This window comes from Musca domestica, unplaced genomic scaffold (assembly GCF_030504385.1).
Source record: "Musca domestica strain aabys unplaced genomic scaffold, Musca_domestica.polishedcontigs.V.1.1 13, whole genome shotgun sequence".
NCBI lineage: Eukaryota > Metazoa > Arthropoda > Insecta > Diptera > Muscidae > Musca > Musca domestica.
The window spans coordinates 13,406,310-13,418,899 of NW_026712172.1; the positions used below are offsets into that span (position 1 = coordinate 13,406,310).

At 38.6% G+C, this 12,590-nt stretch overlaps 1 protein-coding gene across 1 annotated transcript in view; it reads right to left on the reverse strand.

Annotated features, from left to right (window-relative positions):
* Positions 1-12,590, reverse strand: part of LOC101888362 (fizzy-related protein homolog) — a 73,756-nt gene that overhangs the window by 44,930 nt on the left and 16,236 nt on the right. The window contains exon 2 of the mRNA XM_005184240.4: positions 6,355-6,598. Within this exon, the coding sequence (XP_005184297.1) occupies positions 6,355-6,476 (122 nt within the window). The 5' untranslated portion in view covers positions 6,477-6,598. The remainder of the gene's footprint in view (positions 1-6,354; positions 6,599-12,590) is intronic.

Here is a 12,590-nt window from a genome sequence, read left to right on the forward strand (position 1 = left end):
CACCTTCTCTGTGTCTGTTTTGGCAGAAGTCAATACTTTTGTTGTTTTTATTTTTTTCTTTTTGTAAAGGAAAGGGCTTGGTGTTTCTACAGACACAAAAATATTAAATTTCCGTTATTATTATAATTTATAGCAAGGGGAAAGGGAGGGGAGGGAGGGTGTTAACTATGCAAGTTTTTGTATACAATGAGTATTTCCTGTTAGCATATTCTTACAACATAAGCCGCTTGATAAAGCGAGCGAACGGCCATGGAGTCTTTATAGACAAGCTCCAGAGAGACTTTATGGATACGGGAAAGAATCTTTTTAAGAAGCTGAAGGGGCAGATAGCCTCTATAACCGAACTGAAGTGTCAGGCAATCAGAAAGGCAGGGAATACCTAACGACCATCTAACGGGAAAAAAGTCTCCATAGACGAGCTGAAGCCCAGGGAGTCTTTATAGACGAGCTGAAGCCCAGGGAGTCTTTATAGACGAGCTGAAGCCCAGGGAGTCTTTATAGACGAGCTGAAGCCCAGGGAGTCTTTATAGACGAGCTGAAGCCTAGGGAGTCTTTATAGGCGAGCTGAAGCCCAGGGAGTCTTTATAGACGAGCTGAAGCCCAGGGAATCTTTATTGACGAGCTGAAGGGCCAGGGAGTCTTTATAGACGAGCTGAAGGGCCAGGGAGTCTTTATAGACGAGATGAAGCCCAGGGAGTCTTTATAGACGAGCTGAAGCCCATGGAGTTTTTATAGACGAGCTGAAGCCCAGGGAGTCTTTATAGACGAGCTGAAGCCCAGGGAGTTTTTATAGACGAGCTGAAGCCCAGGGAGTCTTTAGAGACGAGCTGAAGCCCAGGGAGTCTTTAGGGACGAGCTGAAGCCCAGGTAGTCTTTATAGACGAGCTGAAGCCCAGGTAGTCTTTATAGACGAGCTGAATCCCAGGTAGTCTTTATAGACGAGCTGAAGCCCAGGGAGTCTTTATAGACGAGCTGAAGCCCAGGGAGTCTTTATAGACGAGCTGAAGCCCAGGGAGTCTTTATAGACGAGCTGAAGGCGAGGACCAGGGAGTCTTAATGGACGAGCTGAAGGGCCAGGAAGTCTTCATGGACGAGCAGAATGTGAGTCGTTATAGACCAGCTGAAACCTAGGGAGTCGTTATCGACGAGCACTGGAGTCGCATTAGACCTTTAGAGGCGAACTGAAAATATTCTCTCGAAGTCTCTCTAAACTCTTAATGCTCCTTTTGCACGCTTCACATTTTCGTATTTTTTCCTCTCTCTATGTTTATTTATTACTTGAATACTTATTTTTATAAAATCAGTTTTCAAATGATTTATGTTTTCAAACACAACGTGATCATCTCCTACTCCACTACCAACAAATATAAATCTTTTGCTTTGCAACCTTTTCGAAGGCCTTGCACTTGAGCTTCGCCTGACTGTGCGGCGACAAGCATTTGCATAATAATTGCAAATTCAGCATTAGAGGTGTTGTTTTTTTTTGTGAATTCTGCAATAAATGTTTGCGTATTTGCAATAAATTTATGTGAATTTATTTTTGGCAGAAATTTGCACGATTCCATATTTTTTGTTTAACAAGAATTCAAAAACGAAGTAAAATAAAACAAAGAAAACATGACAATTATTATAGTGGATTTTTTTCTTCTCGGCAAATGTGTCACATTCAATTGGGGAGTGGATATTAGATTACCTTGGCGTATGCAGGTATCGATGACGGACAGTAGCTACTACGGTTGCAGACCACCAAGTGAAGCAAAATATAAATTATTAACAAAAACAATTTTCAAGTTCATACAAGGGACAAACAATTGATTCGCCTTATCTATGCAATTGTCCCATGAATTATAAAGGCATGGATTTTGATGGTTGCAAGGTTCAGGTTTTAAGCAATAATTTTGGGGTTGTCTTTCAATAACATAATATTGTGCGAATTTATTGTGCAAAGTTTTTTTTTTTTTTTTTCAATGCAAATGCATGACATGTTTTAAATTGTGATTTGCATGGCAAAGTTATTCAAAAAAAAATTAATAATTTGTGGGAAAATGTTGTTTTTTAATAATTTCTAAATACATAAACTACTAACGTTGATTCGATATAAAAGGAGATTTACATATTTTGCCCTAGAATTTAGAATATTAATGTACAAATCATTAGACACTCAACCTCGACCTTTATACAAATTGGTTACAAACAACTTTTCGAGTATAATCAAATAATCCCAAAAACATTTAACGTTTCGTGATAATTAATCACAGGGGAAAAATAAATACAACATTGTTGTTTTCAAATCTACAAATCCCATAAATGTGGGACGTAAACCCTTTAACAGTTACAACAATTATTATTGTAATTGATTTACTTTGAATTTCTAAAATCAATTAAATAAATCTTTTGACCAAATCAATGATTAATGATAACGATTTTAATAGCTAATCTTTTATACAAATTATTCCCATTTTATTGTGTTAATTAATCAATTCATTTAAATGAATGCCAAACACCCTCACATTAATTGTTTTTGGGGGTATGTTCTGTGATGGAATATAATGCGCTCACATTATAATCAGTCACTGAACATACCCAACATCGACTAAAACAAACAAATGCCGTTGAGATTACAGACATTTACACAACTTCGAGAGAGAAATAAGACAACATAACTACCAGAGAGAAATAAGACATTCAAAACAAGAACGAAATATAAAGAATATAAAGACACTTTTTTCAGAAAATAATAGAAAAATAATAAACATAACATTTATTGACACAAATGAACAAGTCACATGGATATTTTATAAAAATTAGAAAGAGGACAAGTGAATCTTTATAAAGAGTAGCAAACGTCCTGGATGACTCACAAAGAATGGATGACTCAAAGTCCAAAAAGTCTTTAAAAAAGTGCTGAAAGCCAAGAAGTTAGCATCAACAAGCTGAAAGCTAATAATTCTGAAGGTCAGGGAGTTCATATAGACGAGCTGATGTCCAGGGAGTCTTAATGTTAGAGGACAAGTAAATCTTTATAAAGAGAAGCACAAACGTTCCGGATAACTCCCAAAGACAAGTAAAAGTCCAAAAAGTCTTTGTAAAAGTGCTGAAGGCCAAGGAATTAGTATCAATAAGCCTAAAGGTAGCAATTCTGAAGGTCAGGGAATTCATATAGACGAGCTGATGTCCAGGGAGTCTTTATTTATGGAAAAGCTGAAGGTATAGGGAGTCTATATAGACTAGAAGAAATTCTAAATTCTAATGTTTTATACAAATTATTCCCATTTTATTTTGTTAATTAATCAACTCATTAAAATTAATGCTAAACACCCTCACATTAATTTGTTGGAGTTTATGTTCTGTGATGAAATATAATGCGCTCACATTATAATCCGTCACTGAACATACCCAACATCGACTGAAACAAACAAATGCCGTTGAGATTAAAGATATTAACACAACTCCTAGAGAGAAATAAGACGTTAACACAACTCCGAGAGAGAAATAAGACAAAACAAGAACAAAGTAGATAATATAAAGAAATTTTTTAGAAAGTAATAGAAAAATAGGTTACCAGATGAACAAGACACATGGACATTTTATAAAACTTAGAGGACAAATTTGCCTTAAAGGACAAGTGGATAAAGGGGAGCAACCGACACGGATGACTCACAAAGGCGAGTGAAAGTCCAAAAAGTCTTTATGAAAGTGCTGACGGTCGAGAACTTAGCATGAACGAGCTGAAAGCTAGCAATTCCGAAGGTCATAGAGTTTCTATAGACAAGCTGATGTCCAGGGAGATTGTAGACGAGCAGAGTCTTTATAGATGAGTTGAAGTTCCACGGGTTATTTATAAAAAAAACTGAAGGTCCAGGGATTTTGTATAGACATGGAATATAATGGGCTCACATTATAATCCGTCACTGAACACACCCAACATCGATTAAATCAGCCAAATGCCGTTGAGATTACAGACATTAACAAAACTCCGAAAGAGAAATAAGACATTCAAAACAAGAACGAAGTAGAATATGAAGTAGATAATAATATAAATACTCTTTTTTTAGAAAATAATAGAAAAATAGTAAAAATAATATTTTCTGACATGGACACATTGATATTTTTATTAAAAACTAGATGGAGGACAATTTTGCCTTAGAGGACAAGTGCATCTTTATAAAGAGACGCAAACGGCCCGGATGATTCACAATGACAAATAAAGGTCCAAAAATACTTTTTAAAAGTGCTGAAGGTCAAGAAATTAGTATCAACAAGTTGAAAGCTAGCAATTGTAAAGGCACTCTATGACCTTCAAAATTGCTAGCTTTCTATAGACGAGCTAATGTCCAGGGAGTTTGTAGATGAGCAGAGTCTTTTTTAGATAAGTCGAAGTTCCACGGGTTAAGGAAAAGCTGAAGGCCTAAGGAGTCTGTATAGACAAGCAGCAGTCCGCGGAAGTGTCAATCGACAACCTGAGGGCTAGAGAACGTAGTCTTTCAAAGCTGGCTGAAGCGAGCCCTCTGATGATGTCCAGAGAGTCTTTATAGACGAGCAGAGTCTTAATAGATGAGTTTAATTTCCACGCGTTATTTTAGGAAAACCTAAAGGTCTAAGGAATCTGTATAGACAAGCAAAGAAAGGTTCAATAGGCGACCTGAGGGCCAAAGAACGGAGTCTTTTAAAGCTGGCTTAAGCGAGCCCTCTTTATAGAGGAGGTGAAACTAGTTGGTCTGAACATAAATTTCTTGAGCTGAATACAGCCCCTTAAATATTCGCCATAGACCCTATAAAGTATATATATTCATGATCATCATAAAATTCTACGTCAATTTAACGACATCCGTCTGTATATTTGTTGAAATCACGATACAGCCCACATTATTCGACGTAGAGCTTCAGAATTTGGCAGAACAATTTTGTATTGTGTCTAGGATGATTGGTATTGAAAATGAGATATATCGGTCCCGGTTTTGATATAGCCGCCATATAATGGTTCCTCCCGATATTCGGTATTCTTATAATTTTCGCCACATTTTTTCATGGATTTGTCTTAAAATTGGCATTTGTGGGTCATAATGGGTTTTAGCTCCGGTCCACGTTTTGGTATAGCCCCCATATAACGGTCACTCCCGAAATTCGGAATTTGGATGATTTTCGTCAAATTTTTTTCACGGAATGGGTTCTAGAACCGGTGGTGGAAAATAGTATATATATAGGTCCCCGTTTTGGTATAAGTCCCATATAACGTTACCTCCCGAGATTCGGTGTTTTGATGATTTTTGCCACATTTTCTACGGATTTATCTAAAAATTGGTATTTGTAATGCATAATGAGTTCTAGCTCCGATGAGAGAACATTGAAAATTTAGGTCACGTTTTTCTATAGCGCACATATAACGATAGCCACCGATATTCGATATTTTGATAATCCTAGTCACATTTGCCCACGAAACTGTTTCAAATTTGGTATTTAAGGAGATTTGATAGATGACAAGCTTTGAAGTATAAAATTGTCTATAGAGGTTCCCGTTTTGGTTTGGGCTCACCCACTTTATGGTTTTTTTTTTTTTTTTTTTGAAAAGTTTAAAAGAAAGCATTATCCAAACGGTCTTACTGTTATTTGTAGTTTAAGGTGGAAATCGTTTGAATTCAGATACTTTTAAAGAATTTTTTTTTTCTTTACCCACTTGTGGCCGAACTTAATGTTTTCTTTCTTTTTCTATTAAGCCATAGGAATTTTTTTGGGTATTTGAGGTTGAGGTTGGGTTTTGAATTCAGAATCTTTTAAAGAAAAATGTTTTCTTTGCCCAATGGTGGAGGTTATTAAAAGTTCGGCCCGGTTGAACTTAATGTTTTTTTACTTATTCTATTCAGCCCTATAAAATTTTCTATTCAGTCCCTGGATTTCTTCACAAAATCTTCTATATAGCTAGGCTGATTATGTTTTTCTCTCTGTCAAATTTATGTGCCCCTTAAAAAACCGACCACGAGATAATGGTTACTTCACCCATCTTCCATGTAAGTTAGATAAAATGTTTAATTACATGTTAGGTTATGGGGAGTTTCTTCATTTCTTTTTTGTGTTTTTCTTGTTGTTGTTGTTGCTGCTGTTGATAACTTCAAATGAGAAAAGTCTAATGGAAAACAGTGCCAACGAAGCATTACAAAATAAAAACCCCAAGTTACAAAAGAGGGCCATGAAATGAAAATGATTTGTTTGTAGAGGTGGTGTGGTGCTGTTGTTGTTGTTTCTGCTTGAAAGTCATGTTAAAAAGAAATAGATGAGACTAGCCTGCCAGCCAACTATCCAAAAGGGTAATGATCTTTGCCATGTTATGAGTTTTGAAGAATAACAACAACAACTTACCTGCAAGGTATAAATCGATCCAGCGATGAGGTTGTGGAGGCAGCTTCAAAGGAGTTGAATAGATTTCTGGCCACGGGACTGCAGTGTTTCAAAATGCGTTTTTCATAATCAGGACTAAACATGTTGAAGGGCTGTGTGTTTCAGCAATAAAATCTCGTCTTAGAAAATATATACAATTTTAGGAGGAACACAAATGTGATGATTGTTGTTCGCCGATGATGATGATGATGGGGAAATGCTTTCTCTGTAAAAATTAAAAAAAAGAAGTGGAAAAAATGTTGGTTTAATAAGATTTTCTCATCATGTTCAACTCATAAATAATTTATACAAATCGACAATGGTTTTTAATTGTTCAAATTCCCGCCAAAACCACGAATTTTGTGTCGATGAAACACCTCTCTCACACACCACTCTCTCTTTCTCTCCATCTCTTTCTGTCTAACCCCATCCATTTCAAAACAGCAATTAATTAATCAATGTCAATAAAAGACATTGTAACAAGCTACAAATAATTGTTCCAATACAGCAGAACCCCAAAAAACACAGGAGTTCGAAGACAGCAAAACGTGTCTTACGTTAATCCAGCCGAGTCTCGCTAAGGTTGCCGGGGGTGGTGTGCGCGCTGGCAACCACCAGATTAAATGTCCGGGTAATCAGTTTTAAACAAAGTTGGATCGTGTTGTGAATACATCATTCGAAACTGGTGACGCCTCAAAGCCGCGAAGTGTTCAAAACTGATTTTGCTCGATAGAAAAGACCCAACAATAGACCAAAAAAATGCCCTTAAAAATTGCTCGAACAAGATCACGACGGACGGATGGGTAAGTACTGGCAGGCAATGACATCAAGAGCAACATAGGTGAACGAATTCTTCTTCTGAGTGGCTTTCCAACGTGTGGAGAATATTAAAGGTTGTTAACGGAGAATTTTTTTTTTTTTCAAAATTTATTACACTTGTCTTTGGGACACTTTAGCAAGATTTATTAGACAACACAATTAGGGTGGCGATATGAGGAAATTATAGAAATTTTACAGAAGCCAGTGTTGTTTCCATGGAAAAGTCTATAGATTCTGGCTAAATATCAGGTTTCCAATGAAAACTCTTATTTAGCCGGAGTTTTCCCATGGTCAAGCTTATTCTGCCAAACTTTATAGATTTCCCAGGGAAAAACCTAATTTAGTCTGGCTGAAGTGATGTTGGTTTCATGGAATATTAACATTTTCAAATACCGGGTGAGATGAAAAAACTGCAACTAACTTCAGACTGCTGTCATTTTTAAGTCACTCGTCCGACAACAGCTAAAATTATTCCAATGACAGCTCATTATATTGTTTACAAGCGTACAAAAGAATTTTGTTGAGAATTTTCCAGAAAAAATCGTTATTCGTGATAGAATTCAAGCGTGATAGTGTGTGATTTCTTTATATTTGGCTGGAAAACCACAAGTGCCTATCGTTAGAGCATTCCAACATTTAAATGTGAATAAATCTTTTGGGTCTCGTACCCGACCTCAAGGGAAGTGGATGGAAGAAAACAGCAACATCAGCAGAAATGGTTCGAAAAGTAATGAAGTCACTTGATCGAAACCCATAATGGCTCGTGAGCTGAACATATCGCAATATTCCGTTCGGCAAATATTGAACAAGTAAAAAAGCTGTAAATTCGGCCGGGTCGATCTTTGAATACCCTCCATCATTTGGAACGAGTTTGGCAATTTTCAAAAAAAAAAAAAAAAAAAAAAAAAAAAAATCCATTAAAAATACTGTTTAAATCTTAAAAATACCGAATGTAGCCGGTATATAAGGGTCTATACGACGACGTGGATCTGCATAGACCACTTTTGCCATAAGCCATTACAATATTCAAATGCGAAACTCGAACAGCAAAACCGATGAGAAATGTATAGCTAAACTCATCCAAATTCGGAATATAGGGAGGTACCGTTATACGGGGACTATATGAAGACTTGGACCTGCACAGAAAATTTTCTGCCATAGGCTGTAGTATCCATGACGAACTTCAAATACCAAATTTTAAAGAATTCCGGTGAATAATGTAGCTAAAATCATTAAAATATCAAATATATGGAGGTACCGTTATATGGGGGCTATACGAAGACGTGGACCTGCACAGACAATTTTTTGTCTCAGGCTGTAGCATCCATTACGAACTTCAAATACCAATTTTAAAACAATTCCGGTGAATAATGTAGCTAAAATCATCCAAATACCGAATATCGGGAGGTACCGTTATATGGAGGCTATATGAAGATGTGGACCTGTACAGACAATTTTCTGTCTTAGGCTGTAGTATTCATTACGAACTTCAAAGACCGAATTTGAAACAATTCCGGTGAATAATGCCGCTAAAATCATGAAAATACAGAGTATCGGGAGGTACCGTTATATAGGGGGCTATATGAAGATGTGGACCTGCACAGACAATTTTCTCTCATAGGCTGTAGTATCCATTACGAACTTCAACTACCAAATTTGAAACAATTCCGGTGAATAATGTAGCTTAAGTCATCAAAGTACCGAATATCGGGAGGTACCGTTATATAGGGGGGATATATGAAGACGTGGACCTGCACAGACAATGTTCTGTCTTAGGCTGTAGTATCCATTACGAACTTCAAATACCAAATTTGAAACATTTCTGGAGAATAATGTCGTTAAAATCATCAAAATACAGTATATCGGGAAGTACCGTTATATGGGGGCTATACCAAAACGTGGACCTACATCACCCATTTTCAATACCAAAAGATAATACAAATTTGAGTAAAATTTTATCAACCTACTTCATTTCGTTCGGAAGCTAGAGTGATTTCCACAGACGGACAGACCGCCAGACGGACGAACATCGCTAAATCGACATAGAATTTTATGCTGACCAAGAATATATATATATACTTTGTGGTGTCTAAAATGTATATTTCGAGGTGTTATTTCGGAATGACAAACTTAATATACCCTCCATACCATGGTGGAGGGTATAAAAATGAGCTCGGGGTAAAGCCATTGCAATTCCAAAAAGTGCAAGAACTTACACCGCAACAGAAAGAAAATAGACTCAAAAGAGCTAAAGAGTTGCTTCGCTTTGCTGAAAGTGGTGAACTGTCGAATTTGGTTTTCTCCGATGAGAAAACATTCGTTGTCCAGCAGTTTGTAAACAAACAAAACAAAGAGGTGAGCTTAAAATGTGGACCTTCGGTTGGCCACCAGGACTGAAGCGCCGGCCATGGTGATGGTGCGGGCCGCCATAACAGCCGATGGTCGCTTTCCGCTCGTATTAATCAACCGTGGCATCAGAATAAATGCCGAATAGTGTCGTGAAAATATTCTGGAGGGCGTATTAAAGCCTTGGGCACACAAAAATTTTGGCCGCAGACCTTGGACATTCCAACAGGACTCAGCACCATCGCTCATCGCACTCAGCACGCGCCACCCAAGAATGGTTACAAAATGAGATTGCTCGCTTCATTTCCAGCGCACAAAGGGGGCACTAAAATCTCCAGATACCAATCCGTTGGACTATTGTGTCTGGAGTATTTTGGAAAGCAAGGTTGGCACTAAAAAGCATCAAAGTGTCGACGATCACCTTAAGCAAGCGCTTCGCCGGGAATGGGCCAAAATACCGCAGAGCAACATTCGGGCAGCGTGTTCAGGTATTGGCCATTTGAAGGTCATATTTCCTGCCAAAGGTGACCAATTCGAAGAAATCTAAACTTATTCTAAAATTTGATGCTATTTCCCACATTTTTTGCTTTCATTCAATAAAATTTAAAAAAAAATATAAAAATTGAGGCGTTTGACTTTGTTGCAGTTTTTTTTTTATCTCACCCTGTAATTATAAACAATAATTACCAAATTATTTACAAAAATTCGCGGCACTTCTTGGTAAAATAAAAACAATTAAAACTTTAATTTCTCTTCGGTCGATGTTGTTTCTTTGATTACTGCACACAAACTGTTCTCCATTAGTCAATTTCAGTGGTCTTTTATGAAACGAAAAAAAGTATGAACAATTCCCGATTCAAATGTTGAATGAATGAGAGGACGGACGGACGGACGGGCCGCCCGACATCAGGGTGTTAATGGTGACAATAACAAAACATAAACAAAATAAATCCAATGTTAAGGACAGTATGGATGAGTCGTCCCGATGATGATGAATATTTGTCACTTGTTTTCGAAACACAAATTGACAACTGAACAAACAAACAAACAAGTCAGGTATTTTGCTAATCCGCCAAGGAAGAAGGCACGCCACCAGCCACACCGGCCGAGGATAATGGACGACAAAAGTCATGAATATATGTTTTTGTTTTTGGTAATAATCGTTCAATAACCAAAACATAATCAGCTTTGACTAGGTAGCTCCTTAGTTCATAAAATCCCAATTAGACCAAACCGAAGGTTGGGTAATTTCCAAATAATGTTTCTGTGGCTGGACAAAAAACTGTAGTTGTTTTGTCATCATTTCGGCGCAGATAAGTGGCCTAATTGGCCGACAACAAACCAATTGAGTGTTAATTGAAAGTAATGGCAGATAAATGGGAGAGCTTATCAACGACCTGAGGGGAGTTTCCATACGGGAGTAGAGGTGAGTCATTTGAAGGGCCAGGAGTCTCTAAGGAAGAGCTGAAATCCTGGAAACATGTTCCATCAAGTTGTAGGCCAGGGGGGTTTTATAGACGTATGTACTGAAGGGTCCAGGAACCTCCATAGACGAGCTAGAGGCCAGGGAGTTTTCATAGACGAGCTGAAGATCCAGGATGTCCTAATGGAAGAGGTAAAGAAATCTTGATGGACGGTTAGGATTCGAGAGTTTTCATATATGGGCAGATGGCCAGAAACGGAGAGTCTTCCTTGGCGAACCGAAGCACGTGTAAGTCTTCATCATGGAAACATTTCTCATCAAGTTGTAGTCCAAGGAGTTTTTATAGGGGTACTGAAGGGTCATAGGCGAGCTGTAAGCCAGAAAGTCTTCACAAGCGAGCTGAAGATCCAGGGAGTCCTAATGGAAGAGGCCAAGAATGTAGGTCTTCATCCTTAAAACATTTTCCTTCCAGTTGTAAACCAAAGGGATTCTATAGGCATACTGAATGGTCCCAGGAGCCGTCATAGACGAGTTGTAGGCCAGGGAGGCTTCATAGACGAGCTGAAGATCCAGGGTGGCCTAATGGAAGATGCCAAGAAATTTTCATGGGCGGGTAGGGTCTGGGAGCTTTCATAAACGGGCAGATGTCCAAAGAGTGTTAACAGACGAACAGAAGGGCCGGGGAGTGTTCATTGGCAAACCGAAGGACATGTATGTCTTCATCCTTAAAACATTTCCCTTCAAGTTGTAGTCCAAGGGATTTTTATTAACGTACGGAAAGGACCAGGAGCGCTCATAGACGAGTTGTAAGCCAGGAAGTCTTCATAGACGAGCTGAAGATCCAGGATGTCCTAATGGAAAATGCCAATAAATCTTCATGGACGGGTAGGATCTGAGAGCTTTCATAAATGGGCAGAAGCCCAGAGAAGGGGACGAACAGAAGGAACGAACACCGAAGCACATGTAAGTCTTCATCCTGGGAACATTTCCCATCAAGTTGTTGTCCAAGGGGTTTTTATAGGGGTACTGGAGGGTCCAGGAGCCTACATATACGAGTTGTAGGCCAGGGAGGCTTCTTAGACGTACTGAAGGGTCCAGGAGCGTTCATAGACGAGCTGTGAGCAAGGAAGTCTTCATAGACGAGCTGACGATCCAGGGTGTCCTAATGGAAGAGGCGAAGAAATCTTCATGGGCGGGTAGGGTCTGGGTGTTTTCATAAACTCACAAATGGCCAGGGAGTGTTAACAGACGAACAGAAGGGTCGGCGAGTATTCAATGTCGAAACGAAGCACTTGTAAGTCTTCAAAGACCAGCCAGGAGGAAAAGGAATATTTACAGGCGAGCCGAAGGACAGAAAGGGCGTCCCTCCAGAGACATGCTGAGCGGAGAGCGAGACTCCATAAAAGAGCTGAGGCCCAGCGAGTTTCTATGGACAAACTATGAGTCTCTCCTGAATAGCTGAGAGGTCAGCGAATTTTTCTAGGGCAGCTGAAGAATCAGTGGTGAATCTCCCTTTAGGATAGCTAAAGGTTCAGCAAGTCACCCTATAGGCGAGCTGAAGGGTCAGCGAGTCTCTCTAGAGGAGCTGATCCAAAAGCGAGCCCCTCTTTAAACAAGTCAGTCTTTACAG